This window comes from Pelodiscus sinensis, chromosome 21 (genome assembly GCF_052426305.1).
Source record: "Pelodiscus sinensis isolate ZL-2025 chromosome 21, ASM5242630v1, whole genome shotgun sequence".
Lineage (NCBI taxonomy): Eukaryota > Metazoa > Chordata > Testudines > Trionychidae > Pelodiscus > Pelodiscus sinensis.
In genome coordinates, this window is record NC_143072.1 from 16,175,141 (window position 1) to 16,193,606 (window position 18,466).

The window sequence follows — 18,466 nt, forward strand, 5'->3', positions numbered from 1 at the left end:
TTCAAGACGGACAAAAGATCAGATGCTTTTTTACCCTGCCGCAAATGCAGAGTGGGCAGCAAGCGCTACCTCCCTTCTGATTTAGTATCATTTTACAACGGCTTCGCGCTCATGTCCAGGACTGCCTGTGGCACAGGGCAATACCGGATCAGGCCTGCAGACTTTTGCAATTGCATTTCACCCTAGGTGATGGGAGCTGAACAGTTTTTGGGCTCAACTCCAGAATCTACTCAGGAATGGCCAAGACATGCACCGTCTTCGGTTTCAAAACCATCCCCTTAAGCTGAGCTGTGTATAGATAGTACAGTGCCTTTCGCCAATCCTCCAAGACAGTGGTCTCCAACCTTTTTAAGCACAAGATCACTTTTTTTAATTTAACTGCACTGTACGATCTACCTCAAACCCAAATACTCTGGCCCCGTCTCCTTCATACCCCTTCTCTGAGGCCCTGCCCCTGCTCACTCCATCCTCCCTCCCTTCCCCATTCTCCCTCCCGTTCACAAGGCAAGGGTAGAGGGTTGGGGTGCAGGCTCTCACCTTGGGCTAAGGGATCTGGAATGTGAGATGGGCTCTGAGCTGAGGCAGGGGCAGGGAGTTGAGGTGCAGGAGGGGGTTCAGGGTGCAGGCTCTGTAAGAGTTTGGGTCTAGGGGGTGCTCAGGGCTAGGGCAGGGCCTTGGTGTGAAGGAGGGGGGTCATGAGTGGGGCAGGGGCTTGGAGTTAGCTCAGCTGGACGCTGCTTACCTCAGGTGGCTCCTGGTTGGTGGGGGTGGTCACCGCTGCCCTGGGCCTGCATCACTCTCAAAAGCAGCCGGCAAACTCCCTCTCAAGTCCTGTTTTCCCCCTCCCCCCATTCTGTGGAGATAGGATACAGAGAGGAAGAGGGGGCACCCTGACATTAGCACCCCCTCCTCTCCCTTCCCTACTCTGTACCACAAGCAGGAGGCTCCTAGGGGGTCGGGAGAAGCTCCAAGGGAAAGGGCAGGATCAAGGGGAGGGGCAGCTGAAGTGCTGTGCTTGATAGCCTCCTGGTCAAATCAGTCAAGATCACCTGTCAGAGGCTCCAAGATCTACCAGTAGAGCACGATCTATTAGTCGGTGACCACTGCTCCAAGACATACTGCAGCTACACACAACAGAACCCAGCATGCATTTTGCAAAGCAGGAATAAAACAGACAGATAGCATGTCCAGATCCATAGCATGTCCCATAGGTAACCTACCTTCATGGTTGCTGGGGCAGTGAACGGAGGAGATAAAGGTCGCTCTGGAGTGGTCACATCTGTGTTGTTTAACAGCTCCTGTTTCCTGGAAAAGAAGAGGATCGTCTCAACACTTTTGCTAAGTACACAGCCTTTGAAGACAGGGCAGCCCAGAGAAGAGAAAATTAGACCTCCGCTTTTATCAATCCTGTAAACTTTTAAGTCAAACTTTGTTTTTAAATATAAATATCTAACTTGCGACAGAAATATTTGAGAACATAAAAATCTTGTCACTTGGAAAGATTTTGACCTAACCCAATTATAAATGCCTCACGGTACCTTAAACTGGGTTCTTTTTTCCTTAAGAATCCAACTAATAGGATGAAAACTGAGCCTGTAACTACTATCTGAACTGCAGGTAAATTTCATTTCAGGTGATGCACACTGGTGGGGTGGCAGAGAGTTAGACAAACAGATTTGTGTTTCTATGACAACACCATTGCAACAGTTTTTTTTTCTCCGTCTTCGCCATCTGGCGTTATCTGTTGATGGAGCAGTGTTTGTTCATCTCCCTCTCTCCTGACAGCATGAACATTATGCACAGTGGAACAGATTTTGATTTTAGCCATAATGAAGTAAATCCGGAGTAATTCCACCACCTTCTCTTAGCACAGATCAACATAGCCAAGATTAAAATGTAGTCTAGGGTGTTCAGCATAGAAAAAAGCCACATTCAGAAGAGTGATTTCTAATTTTTACCCAGAGTGGAAAAGGAAATAACTGTAGTGTAGGCTATAGTAACACACGGACGATCACGGTAGGTAACCTGCATAGAGTGGGGTGCAGTCCGGAATCATTTGAGTTGCAGTGTCCTTTTGCGTTTGGGGGGGTGGGGAGGGCACCAGGTACAAGCTCTCCATTGAGACTCTTTGGAGCAAACAGGGCCTATTCTGCTTTAAAAGCAGGCATTTAGTGATCTTTACCTACAGCTGAAGACATGGGCGTGTCATTTTCACTCCCTCTTTTTCAGATGTTTCCTGCCTCCACTGGAAACTCCTGGTATGCAATGGACTTGGGTCGCTATTTTCAACGTAAATAAAAGGAGGGATTTTAAAGGTGCTGAAAGCCCGCAACATGGGTTATCCATAGTACATTAAGGGGAATAGACAGTCAACCCTCTTTTATTTAGATGTATAATTTTAGAGACCCAAGTTTGATTATTTTAGCACATTTTTTAAGGCCGTGGTCATCAACCAGTAGATCGTGATCTACCGGTAGATCTCGGAGGCTCTAAGCGTAGCTCTTGAGCCCTCTCTGAACTGCACGCCTGCGCAGTACATTTACATTAGATTTCCTCATTTGAGGAGCAGCTACTCACCGAGCAACAGCACAGGTGAGTAGCTGCGAGGAATGGTGGGAATTTTTTTTTAAAAGTAGCAGTATAAGGATTGGGGATAGCAAGTGATGGAAAAGAGGAGAATAGAGAGGGCGGGGCTTCAAGGAAGGGGCAGGGCGGTAGATCTTGGCTTGGTCTGTCATTTAAAAAGTGATCTTGGGTGTAAAAAGGTTGGAGACCACTGTTTTAAGGTGTAAGCACCTAATACCCATGGAAACCTACCTGCCTTTTGTGTCTTTGAAATTCCACCCTTTTTGCTAGGTTGGCACCAATATGATTCCTTGCCATTGTGTAAAACTAGCATCAGAGAGCAGAGAACTAAGTCCAGCACCGTCTTAGTCAAGTTCTAGTATAGTCACTCACAAAGTCTTGAATGAATTCCTCACGGACAGTGCTACAGTAATGCATAGTAAATGAACTGCTGGTGAAAAAGCACTCTAAATAAATCAGCAAAAGGGCGGGTAATGGACCAGAGTAGAGGGAGTCGAGAGGCAGACCACAGGCCAAATCCAGACCACCACTTTCAAATGTTCCCCCCACGCCCCACACACTTTTTTATTTGTTATCCTATTGTATGAAAAATGCTTCTCTGTAGTACAGACCTTGACTGTACCTTGTCCAAGAAACCTGTACCTTGACACAAAATAATTGACAACTCCTGGCGTGGAGTTTGCAAGTTTCATGGAGGGCTAGCGACAACAACCACCTTGAGAAATGGTGTCTGCTACTCCATTAGGAAGCAGCAGAGCTGACAGTCTGTGCAGGCCTCTGGGCAATGTGGGCAGGGAGACTCTGGAATCTGAGAAGAGGCGGGGCCAAAGGGGAAAGGGGCGGGCCAAGGGCAGCCAACCTTCCGTGCTGCCTGGAACATGGTGCACCCTCCTCCCAGACCTTACCACTGCTCCGAGCGTGCAGCTTGGCACTTCAGTGCAGTGCTGGGGCAGCAATTTAAAGTGCCCAGGCTCTGGCCACTGCCGCTGCTACTATCACCGGGCCTCAGGGCAATTGCCCCTTTGGCCCCCCTGTTGGCAGGCCTGTCAGTAAGAGAAATGATGGTTTTACAACTCTGCAAGGGAAGTCTTTTCAGAGTCCTTACCCCATTCCTGCCGGGCTGCTGAAAACAGCAAACAGAAAACAGTGTAACAGTTTTCTGTGGAAAGATGCTACTTGCTTGGAACTGAAATGTGTAGCGGGCACATGCCCGTTCCAATGACATTTTTGACTGATGGGTTTTCAGATGACAGGAGGAGGAGGGTGAGGTTTGATGTTTCCCAATCAGAATATTCCTTTTCACGGAAAATTCCAACGTGGGACGTTTTGTTCCGAAATAGAACGGCACAACATTTCAAAAACTCGGAATTTCCCGCAGGATTGAAATTTCATTTTCACCCAGCTCTTTGCGGTGTTTATGGAACAGAATCTACACAACTAATTCAGATCCCCACTCCTATTTTTTCACCCATTTTCCACCAGTAGCTTTTTATTTTTTAACAACATCTGCATCACTCAGTTATCAGGCAAAGGAGTCAGACAGGAAGGGCATCCCTAGGATTCAAATACTAGCCAAGGATCATAGAATACTAGAACTGGAAGGGACCTTGAGTGCTCATCAAGGCTAGTCCCCTGCCCTCATGGCAGGACCAAGCACCATCTAGCTCCATGGTGTCCAATATGCTAGCCACTAGCCACATCTGGCTATTTGGCCGGTTGAGTGTGGCTAGTTGGCTTGAATAATATGGCTAGTTTGCTATAGCACAGAGGTGGGCAAGGAGGCTCCACAGACCGGATCCGGCACTCCAAGCCGGTGGATCCAGCCTGCAACTAAGTTGCTGCTCCTCTGCCCCCAAGCCAATCAAGACCTGGGGATGGGGGAGCGCTCAGTCTCTTCCCCCCAACTATAAATGGGGCTAATTCTCTATCTCACAGGGCTGCTGAGAGAATGTACTTATGAACATTTGCCAGTGGGAAGGACAGAAGTACTTAGGGTATGTCTACACTACAAAGTTAATTCGAACTAACAGACGTTAGTTCGAATTAACTTTGATAGGCGCTACACATATGAACCGCTAGTACGAACTTAATTCGAACTAGCGAAGCGCTTAATTCGAACTAGGTAAACCTCATTCTACAAGGACTAACGCCTAGTTCGAATTAACTAGTTCGAATTAAGGGCTGTGTAGCCACTTAATTCGAACTAGTGGAAGGCTAGCCCTCCCCAGCTTTCCCTGGTGGCCACTCTGGGCACCACCAGGGAAACTCTTCTGCCCCCCTCCCGGCCCCGGAGCCCTTAAAGGGGCACGGGCTGGCTACGGTGCCCGTGCCAGGTGCAAGCCTGCCAGCACCCAGCTAGCAGACCCTGCACCTGGCACGGCTCGAGCCAGCCACCCGCTGCCACCCAGCCCTCCCCCTCTTCCCGAGACCAGGCTCCCGGGAGCCTGCCCAGGTCCGCAAGAGGAGGGCGCCCACCTGGTCTAGTGCGGACATCGTGGACCTCATCCACGACCTCCGCACTAGGCACAGGAAAGTGGCCGTCTAGGGCAGGAGAGCTGCCAGCCTGGCCACCCAGGAGCAGGTTGGCATGAAAATCAAGGGGGTCCACTGAGACCCCCAACCCTGAGCCCTGAGCTTAGAATGGCTGTCCTGGGTCAGACCAAAGGTCCATCTAGGCCAGTAGCCTGTCTGCCGACAGCGGCCAACCCTAGGGACCCTGGAGGGGATGGACCGAAGACAATGACCAAGCCATTTGTCTCGTGCCATCCCTCTCCAGCCTTCCACAAACAGAGGCCAGGGACACCATTGCTACCCCCTGGCTAGTACTACTCCATGAACTCAACCTCCATGACTTTATCTCACTTCTCTTTAAACTCTGTTCTAGTTCTAGCCTTCACAGCCTCCTGCAGCAAGGAGTTCCAAAGGTTGACTATTTGCTTTGTGAAGAAGAACTTTCTGTTGTTAGTTTCTACCCATTCATTTCATTTGGTGTCCTTTAGTCCTTCTATTATGGGAACTAATGAAGAACTTTTCTTTATGCACCCTCTCCACACCACTCATGCTTTTATAGACCTCTATCATATCCCCCCTCAGTCTCTTCTTTTCTAAGCTGAGAAGTCCCAGTCTCTTTAGCCTCTCTTCATATGGGACCTGTTCCAAACCCCTGATCATTTTAGTTGACCTCCCCTCTCCCACCCTCTCTCTTCCCCTCTCCCACCTCCTTTTCCCAGTCTCCCCGAGTTTTGTTCAATAGAGTTTCTATTTTTTTTATTTTTGTGTCCTTTATTTTGTACATCAGGAAGGGGGGCTAGGGAGGGGTAAGTGGAAGGAGGTGAGGGAGGAATGGGGTACACGCCCCCGATGGGGAGGACTGGGATGGCTCTGTGGGCTCCTCGGGGTGGAAACTCTCCTGAAGCCCCTTGATTGACCCTCCCCCTCTGGATGGCAGCCTGCAGCAAGTGCAGCCGGGCCGATGGCCGAGTGCTGTGATGTGCCGAGTGTGGGCACTCAGGGCACTCCAAGCCAGGACTGCTTTGCAAGCGGGGAACCCCTGAGAACTGTCTGTCCGGGGTGAGGGTCGGGTTCCTTTAAGCACAGCCCTTGGCTAGCCTGAGACAGCAGCTCCACGCTCTAAGTCCTAATCTGATGTCCTGCCGGCACTGCTTCCGGCCATCCTTAACCTCGGTTCAGGGTCCATTCAGTGTAGACATGCTAGTTCGAATTAGCAAAATGCTAATTCAAACTAGTTTTTAAGTCTAGATGCGCTAATTCGAATTAGCTTAGTTCGAATTAACTAATTCGAACTAAGTTAGTTCGAATTAGTGCTGTAGTGTAGACATACCCATAGATAGAAAGGTTTTAGGGCAATATATTTCAGCCGATGGGTATTTCTCACAGGCTCTTCAATGCAATCACCATTTTGGATATTTACAGTTTGTACTGTGTGGTTGGTAGCCCAAGTATCTCCACTGCAATCAGAGACATACCCGATCTTTCATGTAGCTGGCTTGAAACAACAGCAGCGAAGCCACAGCTGCATGGACTTTACAAGCTGGCCTGGGACCTTGGGTACACTCCTGCAACTAGCCTGTGCTAACGTAGCTTCATGTTGGTTGTTATGGGAGCAAGCTAGATCGAAGGTAGCTCGTGTGTGTCTACGTGGCTTGCAGTCACCCCCCGGACTGCGGTGTAGTCACACGAGGCTGCCTGCCTATCTGAGTGGCTCCAAAATCAACAAAAAGCTGCCCATGGAAACACTGAGGGTATGTCTACACTAGCCCCCTAGTTCGAACTAGGGAGGCTAATGCAGGCATTCGAAGTTGCAAATGAAGCCCGGGATTTAAATATCCCGGGCTTCATTCGCATCTTCCCGGGCGCCGCCATTTTTAAATGTCCCTTAGTCCGAACTCCGTGCCCATGGCTACATGCGGCATGGAGTAGGTAGTTCGAATTAGGATCTCTAATTCGAACTACCGTTACTCCTCGTGGAACATCAGCCTCCCTAATTCGAACTAGGGGGCTAGTGTAGACATACCCTCAGAGTGTGAAAATTCACGTGAAAACACCTGCTCACAAGTCTTTCCTGAGGGTAAAATTCACCATTGCACAGAGACCCTGCACTGACCTGTGCTTATTACCACAAAGCAGGCCTCCACCCCTGAAAAATAGTTTTGATTAAAAAATTCCCTTGTACTTGTGTTTTCAGAAAGCCAGTAAAAGCCCTTTTGAGTATTGCAAGGAAAACAAACCTTACAGAATAGATCGTACTTCACGGTAGCAGCCCCTGTCCACAGGATGCAGAGTAGCCTCTGCCCACGGCAACCCTAGGCCTGCCACGGGCAGAGGCTGCTTCATGGCAGCAGCCCCTGTCCACAAGCTCCCCGCAAAGCAGCCTTTGTCCATGGCGAGCCTGGGCCTGCTGTGGACAGAGGCTGGTCCCCAGCAGCAGCCCCTGTCCAACGGAGGTCCAAGCTCCCCACAGATAAAGGATGGAGCCCAGGCTGCCATGGACAAAGGCTGCTTCATGGCAGCCTCCCCCACTCCCTCCTCCCCCAGCAGCCTCTGTCCACAGAGAGCTTTTTAAACTGGCTCCCCTCATGGACAGGCACCCACCTGGCACCCCACGCTGCTGTCTCTGATACAAATGCAGCAGCGTGGGGTGCAGGGGGCTCCCCGGGAGTGGGACCAAGAGCACACTGACTGCCAGCCTTGCTCCTGGGGACTATAGAATAGTCTACTCACCGCTAAGAATTCATGCGGTGAGTCGACTATTCTATTACCCGCTATCTAACATCCCTATTCTGAACCAGAGAATTTTACGGACCATGGGAGGTCAATATTTTCTAGCAGCGTTACCAACATTTCCATTGCTTACTGGACTGCTAGAGGATGTTTAAGGGTAAATTAGAGCTACATAATAGCACAGAACACTGCGAACCAGGACGGGTGGGTGTAAACAAACTTTACGGGACCACCAGAAACTTGGCCACACCCATGAAAAGTGGACATCTGGCTAACTAAAATCATGCTGGACCACGGATGTTTCTGAACCAGAGAGTTCTAGACTAAGGAGGTTCAACCTGTACCATCAGCCATCGAAAGGAAGATGGTCAAGTGGATAAGGACTTCGGAGACCTAGAGAGATCTTGCTGCACTGTGTAGCGTGACCTTGAGCAAATCACTTAGGCTACACCTACGTGGCAAAAACCCTCTGAGGTAGAGCATCTCAGAGCCCCGGTCAACTGAGGGGCTTGCAGGCCTATGTTAGAGGCCTAAAAATATCAGTATAGCGCCCCAGGGATCCACAACGCAGGCTGCAGCCCAAGTAGGAACGTCTACCTGGTGGTTTTTAGTCGGTAACAGAGCACCGCATGCTGGGCTCTGAGACTCACTGGTAGATGTACTCTTCATTTCTTTGTGCCTCAGTTCCCCATCTCTGCAACTGTAGATAATAGCCCTGTCTGGCCACCAGGGGTGTTGTGAGGCTACATTCAGGAAAGAATCTGTGGGCACGCACATACCGCAATAGTGAGTCTCTATAGATACAAGATACGATACCTCAAATAATGTTTCATAGGGGAGGAAAGTCACTGTATTAGGAATCTCTTCTCCAGGAACACAAAACCATGACAGACGTTCTGTGGTTTTAAGATGCATAATGAGAAATCTATGGTCGATTACTTCATAAAAATACTCTCTTTTTTTAAAAACAATCATTTTCTAGTCAGACAGTTAAACCGTCATATACAGCGGATGCAACATATACCAGATGCAACTCCGGGGGGTCAGAAATCTGACATTTAATTTAGTTTGTTTTCATCCTAGCCAGGTTAGTCCCACAGTAACTGGGCCAAAATGTCCAACTGTTTATCTTGCAATAAGAAGCCCTTTGTTTCTATGGTAACCTACCGTAAGATGGCAAAGCATGATAAAACGCAGCTGACTGATGCACCGTGACAGATGCAGCTAATGAGAGATTTAGGGGAAATCTGGGTAACAGGTTCTCCTGGGATGTGAACATTCAATTATGTTAATTTCCAAAACTGTGAAAGGTTTCTGTAACAGGACTGGTGTCCTGCAGATCAGAAAAAGGCACAATTCAGCTATCCATAGATACTGTACTAGAATATTTGCCCAGCATTGCTTGGGTCCTTCACGGTGGAGGGTATGGGGGGTGCAGGAGTCAGGACAGGGACTTGGGGATGTGGGGGACTCAGGGCAGGGGGCTGAGGGAGGTGCAGGAGTCAGGGTCGGGGGTGGGTTGAGGACTGAATCAGGGCAGAGGACAGAGAGTATGGAGGTGCAGGAGTCACGGTTGGGATGTGAGGAGGGGCTCAGTTGTGTGAGGGGGAAGGACTCAGGGTTGGGGGGTGAAGAGGGGGCTGCGGATGTGGAGGTGCAGGAGCTGGGTGGGATCCATGCTGGCCAGGTGACAGCTCTCTGGGGTTAACACAGGCAGCGCCATGTTGCTTGTGTTGCGGCACCAAAGTGAGGGCCGCACTGGCTGATGGATCCCCAGGGCTGGCGGCAGTGGGGACCTCGCTGTCCGAGTGGTGGGGGAGACACTTGCCCTATAAGCAGTTTATCCCAAAGTTTGTTCACTTTGGTGGAGGAGAGTTCACCTTCTTCCACAGCATCAGGTTCTAGCCACTGTCAGATACAAAATAATGGGCGAGTCTTAACCCTATTTTCCTCAGCCTTGGCTTTGAGAAGCAAGTGGCATAACAGTATAGCTAGGAGCAGGGTTGCCAGTTTTGGATGGACGTGTTCCTGGCAGTTTCATCACATGACATAATCTTTAATTAAAGATTGATCTTTAATTCCTGGAGTCCCTGGGACAAGCCTGCAGTCTTGGCAACCATAAAAGGGAGGAGGAAGAATTCGATAAACTGCCCCTACAGAGAGACCAGTCCCACTAACTCCAATTAGAGATGTGAGATTTCAACCGCTCTGCAAAACAGGCTCCAACTGCCTCAAATTAGCCATCAAATAACTGTGGCCATGAGAATAAGCAGCCACTTTAGAAAATCTGGAACAAGGGCTTCAATCGAGGCCAAAATCTTGAGATACAGATCCTCACCTGATGAAAATCAGGACCACCCATTGGCTTCCAGGGAGCAATTTACACAGCCAAGATTCAAGGTTTTTATAGCCGTGCCCAAATTCCGCCCACGAAAGTGCCAGCCGTGACAATCTGAGCAAGCTCACACTTCTGGTCTTGTAACAGCACGTGACACCAAAGGCGACTGGCCTCGCATCTTATTGACACCAGTTGGGAACTGTCAGGCTGGAAACGTAGCGTGGCGCCTCAGCAGATAACACGTTGTAATGGTGCAAACTGAATCAGCGCCAAGAAGCCGAAGAAAAAGACACGTCAGGCTATTTTTTCTCCTTCCTCCCCCAGAAAAGATACAAAGATACAAAGTATTAAAAGTTCCTGCAGCCTTTAGGATGCAAAACATGTAAAAGGCCTCCTGCCCTCTGTTTCTGAGTGCAAAGTGTTGCAAATCCTGGAAAACCACCCTAAATGCAAGCTTGTATTTCCAGCTCAGCAGCAGTCCATGGTCCATCTCATAGCCTGGAGTGACAGGCTCTTCTCTCCTCTGATGTTATGTCTACACTTCAGCCATGAGTATAGTTTCCATTTCAAGCAGACATCCCTGAGCTAGCTTTGTTCAGGCTAGCTTGCTAAAAATAGCAGCATATTACTGTGCCTAGCCCAAACGGCTACCCAGGCCACCACATCTGCCCTACTGTTTTTAGTAAATAGCTCAACCGAAAGCAGTGCAGATATGTCTAACTCAGTGTTTCTGTAATCCACACACCTAGGCTGTGTCTACACTGGGCCACTTATTCCGGAAAATCAGCCACTTTTCCGGAATAAGCTGCGAGCTGTCTACACTGGCCCTTGAATTTCCGGAAAAGCAACGATGCTCTACTGTACAAAATCAGCCGCTATTCCGGAAAAACTATTCTGCTCCCGCTCGGGCATAAGTCCTTATTCCGGAACACTGTTCCGGAAAAGGGCCAGTGTAGACAGCCCAGTATTCTTTTCCGGAAAAAAGCCCCGATCGCGAAAATGGGCTTTTCCGGAAAAGCAGCCTGCCAATGTAGACGCTCCTTTTCCGGAAAAACTGAAAACGGATTTCAAAATCCTACTGCCTTTAGCGGGACCAGAATTTCATCCCACTATCTGCAACTTTTCTGTCTTAACAGAACTGCTGTGAGTAAGCCAACCTAATGCAGTGTCATTCTAAGACAGATATAACTTTATGTACTTTAGGCAAGAAATATGCACTAACAGAATGCCAGTCTGTGTGTGACATTGTACTATCTAATGATCTAATGTACTGTATGATCTAATACAAGCCAGGGCAAGAATAAAGCTTCTTTCACAATCATCACTCGTGTCAAAATTAAAAGGAAACACCAAATCTATTAACAATAACATGCCCCTTAAATTGGTCATAAGGGGTGAAGATTTTTCTCTTTTTTTCCTATAGATCTAACCTGGCATCATGGCCTGCATTTCTAGTAACACTTTATTTTTTCTTTTTAAGGCACACGAGAACATGCATCATACTATGATCTGCACTTTTTTGCCCTTGTCCTAGTGTTAAGTGAAACAGACATAACTTAAAGGATTTGCCCCAATCTCTGCTCGGAGGCCTAAATCATTTTTGCTAAGGAGAGAAAGCTTAACTTCCAAGCAAGCATAAGAGGGACCCCCATGATTCTATAAGCCAGTTCTTGTGATGCTGTAAATCAATACAGCTCCAATGACATCAATGATGTCCTACACACTGTACAGTGAAGGACTTATGTAGTCCTGTGAGGATCTGGCCTGCTCTCTCCATCAGATTTTCACGGCATTCCTATAGTAGTTACTTGTACCAGTGCAAAACACAAATGTAAAACGGGTTCTCCTTGTTCTAGCCATTTCTCACTCCAGATGGCAAACTGTCTCTGTGCATAAGGCAGGCTTTTCAGTGGTGCAGAAAAAAGCTGTCCCAAGCCTCAGAAATGATGGCTTGCTAATGCACAGTCCGGAAACCCAGCTCTTCAGACCTCATTGCAAACTTTGCAAAATTTGGGCTCAATTTGCTACCTACAACAGAATTGACAGTAAGTAGGCTGTAGTTTGCAGCAGATGTTTCTGTATGTGGAAGAAGATCAATGACAACAATGTTTAAAATAATATACCTACCTACCTCTGTCATCTTTGACAGTTCTTCAGGTTTTCCTCCGCTGAGCCAGTTACCAATAAAGCAGGATTTTCAGGGGACTAAGAGGTGTCACAATATTTAAAGATGAGGTCAAATCCTGAAAAGGTGGTTCTCAGACCATTTGAACCACCAACAAATAAACCACCTCAGAGCATTGCTACAGTCCCGAATCCTCTGTCTTTACTCAAGACTAAGAGCCTGCTGTCTGCTAGCACAGGGCCCTTGGCCAGTCTTAGTTAGATGTAAATAGTCAAACCAGGATAAACCCAGTAAACTTTACAGTGATTTGCCTTAGAAACTGTGGCCCCACTGACGCAAGGGGAGTTTGGTCATTGACTTCTATGAGGCCAGGACTTCTACCCTGAGTCTTAGCGCATGGATTCAGGGGTCTTGGTAACACAGACCACAAGTGATCACATCAGGCAACTCTGGTGTATGCATATATTTTTATTTGTACTCCCATAGCACTGGAGGCCTCATCCAAACCAGAGCCCCATTAGGGCAGGTGCTGTACATACAACATAACAGGAGACAGTGCCTACCCTGAAGTGTTACAGCAGTGGTGGGCTGCCTGCGGGCCACATGCAGCCCACTGGGGTTCTACCTGTGGCCCACAGACCCCCTTGTACTCCCCCTCCCCCATGTGCCTCTCACGCACTGGAGCCCCACACTTCCTATTCCTCCCGCACCCTCCCAGAATTTTCAGAGCACCACCAATCAGCTGTTTGTGACTCTTCAAGCTCTGGGAGCAAAGGGGAGAAGCCAGGACAGAACATGACTCAGCAGATTCATTGCACTGGATTCATGGCATCAATGGATTCATGGGGGGGGGGGGGCACAGGCTGCAAGTGGAATCCTAGGAGACCACAGGCTGCTGCGGCCAGCTGAGATGGAGGGCCTCTCCTGCAGCCCACTCCTTATTCTTGGTTGCCCATCGCTGCTTTACAGGCTAAACAGACAAGACACACAACGACTGAGAGACAGTAGATATTATTGTCCTCGTTTTACCGGAATCAAGACATGAGAGACTGAGGCTATGTCTAGACTGCGTTCTATTTTCCAAAGATTGTCTATTTTCCTGTGGAATTTGCATATCTTCTTCCGATCTCACTTTTAAAAAAAGGATCTTTCAAAAGTGAAAGTAGTCTGGATGCAGTTTTTTTGGGGGAAAAAAACCTCCTTTTTCAAAAAAACTCGCTCTTCCTTCAAAAATGAGGTTTACGCGGTTTTTTCTAAAAAGGGATTTCAATTTCTTTTGAAAGTGAGATCGGAAAGTGAGATCGGAAGGAGATATACAAATTCCCGCAGAATTTGCATATCCTCTTTTGAAAAAAACCATAGTTTAGACGTACTCTGAGTGACTTGCCCAGGGGAAAATAGAATTTATAGCCAGTCAGGAATTCAACTCAGATTCCCAAAATCCCAAGCCTGTGCTTCAGCTACAAGTCCATCCTTCCTCTCTTGCTCTTTCAATGTTCATCTGTGACCTCTGTGTTGCATGCAAGTAAGCGATGCAGTTTGCTATGCTGCATCTGTTGTGCTCATTGACTAATTCACAGTTTTCCTAATCAGTATACATCACAACCATATGGCTCAGCAAATATTTTACCCCCTGCTCAATGGGTCCAGGTGAAATTAAATGAGACTGAAGCCTTTTCTGCAGGAAACTGGAGAGAAATAAATACAAGGAGCAATGGGATTAGATTGCAGCAAGGGAGATTTAGGTTGGGCATTAGGAAAATCTTCCTGTCTGGGTTGTTAAACATCCAAATAAATTGCCTAAGCAGGTTGTAGAATCTCCATCATTGGAGATATTTAAGAGCAGGTTAGATAAATATCTATCAGGGATGATCTAGAATCTAGATGATGCTTGACTCTGCCATGAGGGTGGGGGACTGTACTTGATGACTTCTCGAGGTCCCTTCCTGTTCTAGTATTCTATGATTCTAAGAATTTTGTAACACTGACCTTGCTGTTCTCTTTCACAGATGGCTTGTCTTCACTACACGGTGGATTGGTGCTGCAGTGATCAAGCCACCAGTGGCTGATTTATCGTGTCTGCTTAGACATGATAAATAAATCTCCAAACACTCCCTCATCAATTCCAATACTCCACCAGGACGGCTGAAGGACAGCTGAAGTCAAAGGAAGAGCAGCCCCCACTGACCTTATCACACAGAAGATATCGCGGTAAGTATGTATGTTAGATCGATGGGGGTGTTTAGTGTAGAAGAGGCCATAGACTGAAGCACTGCCTCCTCTACCCTGATCAACTTGCATACGCACAGGTCCCCACCAGCGTCAAGTGGGCTCCAGCTTCACAGAACATTTTCTAAGACGAGGGTCTCAGTCTACACATGCTATATACAACGTGCTTCTGCTAATAGTAAGTATGGTTGGAAGATCCATAAACCTTTCCATAGCCAAAACATATTATACACATTACTGAATGAACATTTGACTCAGCACTCTGCTCTGGTGTAACAGAATTCTTGACGTGTGTCTTGGTTAGCCCCATTGAAACCAATGGGAGTTACTCGAGGAGTAAAATAGTATCCAACATGAGTAATGACACCAGAATCTGACCCTTAGGATTTTAATGGTTTTCTGGAGCTTCCTCATAATTTACTCTTCAGAGTATCTCAGGAGATTGCCCAAACCTCAGAGTGTGAAGCTAGGACATTGCAGGATTACACATTGTGTTCTTTATGGTTACACAAGAGAGTTCATGAACGCACTGTGCAAATAACTGATTTTTCTGAACCAAAGATGTCTGAAAAAATAGTTTTAAGTTGACCCCATACAATTCAGCACATCAAAAAAGTCAAGGGAAAAAAAATAATACCATTGAAACCAAATCTCAAAACCAAGACACCATTTGGCATTCAATGCCAAACGTTTCCTTTTGCAAATGTCCACACAAAACGTTTTGACTTTTTCAGAATGTTCATTTCTTTTTCACCAAACAATTTGACGAATTCAACAGGAAGTGGCAAAACATTTCGATTGACCTGAATCAGCATTTTTCAGTTAAAAAAAAAGAGTTTTGTCTGAAATAGTTCACCCAGCTCTATTCCCAAATGGTGCCAGATGGACAGCTCCAGAGAATGAATGTTATTATAAGCTAAGGGAAGGCAAAGTGAGTGAAGATCAAAGAAGAGTTTAGGGTCCCTGTTGGCAAAAAGGCCTACGGCTACAATTGCTTTCTGGGAAATGCCACTGCTCAAGAGAGTCTTTATTCAGGAGAAAGCAATACAGGCCATGGGACATGGGGTAGGGGGTGTTGAGCAATTGCCAGGGAGGGATCCTTCTGGCAGAGGGTGGTGGGCATGTTAATCCGGATTCTCCTGAGCTCTCATTATTAGACCGAGACGCAGGAAATCAAGAAATATTAGAGGAGCTAAATGGATGAAATGCCAGAGATAAACTGTTGTCTCTCCTTGACCTTTGCCCAATAGCACAGAAGAAGGAGGAGGAATTAAGCAGGATTAGAAGGGAGTTTTTTAGGAGAAAAATGTGAGGCAGCCAGCTAGCTCACTAAGCCAAAGATTTCATAGTGAGGGATGTGACTTGCATTTTTACAGGTAAAACAGGGGCACTCAAACTCCTGGGCCCACCATTGGAGAGATCTGTAGCCTACTGCCCTCAAAAGAAAGATTCCTTCTGACTTCAGTGGGCTTTGGCTCTGGCGCCAAAAGAAAAAATCCTTGAAGAGAATCCTTAAGATTGTCTGGTGAGATGCAGCTGGGCTTTCATACTACAGCTCTTAATTATTCCAGACTACAGTGAAACCACAGTGGGTATGTCGACACCGAAAGAAACAAGAAAACAAGAACAAAAAAACCCACTGGGACTGAGAGGCGCAAAGCCCAGGTCTACCGACTCAGACTCTCACTACAGAGCTAAAAATAGGCACCCGAGACGCTTCAGCTCAGTCTGGAGTCCAGGCTCTGAGACTCTGCCACAGAGATTTTTTTAATGAATCGTAAAAATACCCAGCCTTACTTCTCTCTGTTCTTTCCATTGAATGATACCTCACACCCACACTCACATTGTAAGCTAAAGGATTCCTCTCTTAGTGGCATTATTGATTTGCTACTCGTAGTGATTCCAAAATGTCCTGTTTAATATCATCCTACAGAGTTCCCAGAGCAGTTCCCCGTGTGTGTTCTTAATATTTTTCCAAAGGGGACAAGGTTCGAAGTCCAAACTCAGATCCTAATTTGGCAAGCAAAATAGTTTATAACAGGGGTGGGCAAATAGGACAGTGGTGGCTACCCAGGGTTGGCTCCTGGTTGGCCGTCACTGCTCTATTTACCTGCACTTCCACAGATCAAGGTGCTTGCAGCTCCCATTGGCCACAGATCATCATTCCCAGCCCATGGGACCTGCAGGAAGTGGCGTGGACCGGGACACCGCTTCCTACAGCTCCCATTGGCAGGGAACGGAGATGTGCAGCCAATAGGTACCTGCAGAAGTGCAGGTAAATACAGTGGCAGGCCAGTATTTGCCCATCAAGGGTTTATAGCGATCTGTCCCTAAACTGCAGACGTGTGCATGTCATTATGCTATTTGGGGTAGGAGCCTTTTTTTTTTTTTTTTTTTGCTCTGTGTTTGCCGCATACCTAGCACAATGGGGTCCTGATTCATGACTGGTGCTCCTAGGTACGACTGTTATACAAGAAAATGATGGCAATGATCAGCTTTGGGATGGTTGAAATCCTCATTTCTAAACCTGCAATTTGGCCCTCTATTTGGGTAAAATGAACAAGTATCATGGAAGATTAGGGTTGGAAGAGACCTCAGGTGGTCATCTAGTCCAGTGCTTCTCAACCTTTTTTTGATAAAGTACCCCCTTTTTAAAAAAAAAATTACAAGTACCCCCAGTACCTAGTTATCAGACACGACCATTTTTTTTCTACTATTGCAACACATGTGTTTAAACAACTTAATCGTAGCCGGGCGGGCGATGACATTTTTGGGTGTAAAAAGTACAAAAATAATAAAGCGCTGTAAAATTTAAAACAAAAAATCAGTTTTTCTCCAAATTTCAGTTGTGTTGATGTACTCCCCAGACTTCTCTTGAGAAGGGCTGGACTGAGCCATTCCAGTGCCCCGGGCAGACAGTTTAATTGCTCCCCGGGTTGGGGGAGGGCGCATGCGCAGCCCCGCCCCTACGCTGGCGTGTGGGAGAGGGCGCGAGGAGCTGGCAGCGGCAGGACGCTGCAGCTGGCGTGCAGCCCAGGGCCACCCAGGATGGGCTGAGCCTGGCCGTACAGGGCCCCACAGCTGCGGGGGGAAGGGCACTGCTGGCCGGTGCTGCGGGAGTTAACGCAGCCCCCCGCCCTGGGTGGCCACAGCTGGGTGGCCGCTGGGAGCTGCTGCAGCCCGCAATCTGGGAGCCGGGCGCGCTGCGCCTGATGGTAGCTATAAGGGGGCTGCACGCCCCTTACAGCTGTCATAAGGCGCCCCCTATAGGTTGACGCCCCGGGCACCTGCCCGGCTAGCCCATGCCTTAATCTGACCCTGCTCTCGAGTACACCTAAGGGTACTCATACCACTGGTTAAGAAACACTGATCTAGTCCAATCCACTTCTCAAATCCCAACTAAATCATCCCAGCCAGGCCTTTGTCAAGCTTCACCTTAAAAACCTCTAGAGATGGAGATTCCACCCCCTCCCTAGGTAACCCCTTCCAGTGCTTCCTCACCTTCCTAGTGAAATAGTTTTTCCTTATATCCAACCTAGACTCCCCCCCCCAACTTGTAACTTGAGACATTCTGTCATCTATCAGCACTGAGAACAGCCTGTCACCATCTTCTTTAGAGCCCTCTTGAAGTGCTGAAGGCTGCTATCAATGCTTCTCTTCTGTAGACTAAAGTAACGTTATCATTCCTGCCTAACCTATTCTTGGTACCTGTTAGCACAAAGACACTAGACTTTTCCTTCCCTTTCTGCCTACAACACTACTTAAAGATGACACATCCCACTCAAGTACTGACTACCTATGGCCATTAAAGATGACAAGGAATGGTTGGTACAAGTGAGGAAGTTAAAAGCAATATCTTGGCCAAATTGCAGCTGAGATCATTACATTTCATGTCCCTGGATTCAGCAATTTTAAGGGCAGGAGGGTCTGTTATGACCATTAAGAAA

The 18,466-nt window shown here is 47.6% G+C and overlaps 1 protein-coding gene across 6 annotated transcripts in view; it reads right to left on the reverse strand.

Moving 5' to 3' along the window:
* Positions 1–18,466, reverse strand: part of RAP1GAP2 (RAP1 GTPase activating protein 2) — a 353,090-nt gene that overhangs the window by 146,209 nt on the left and 188,415 nt on the right. For all 6 annotated transcript variants that reach the window (XM_075904876.2, XM_025179236.3, XM_075904878.2 and 3 more), the window contains one exon: positions 1,221–1,305. In XM_075904876.2, the coding sequence (XP_075760991.2) occupies positions 1,221–1,305 (85 nt within the window). The remainder of the gene's footprint in view (positions 1–1,220; positions 1,306–18,466) is intronic.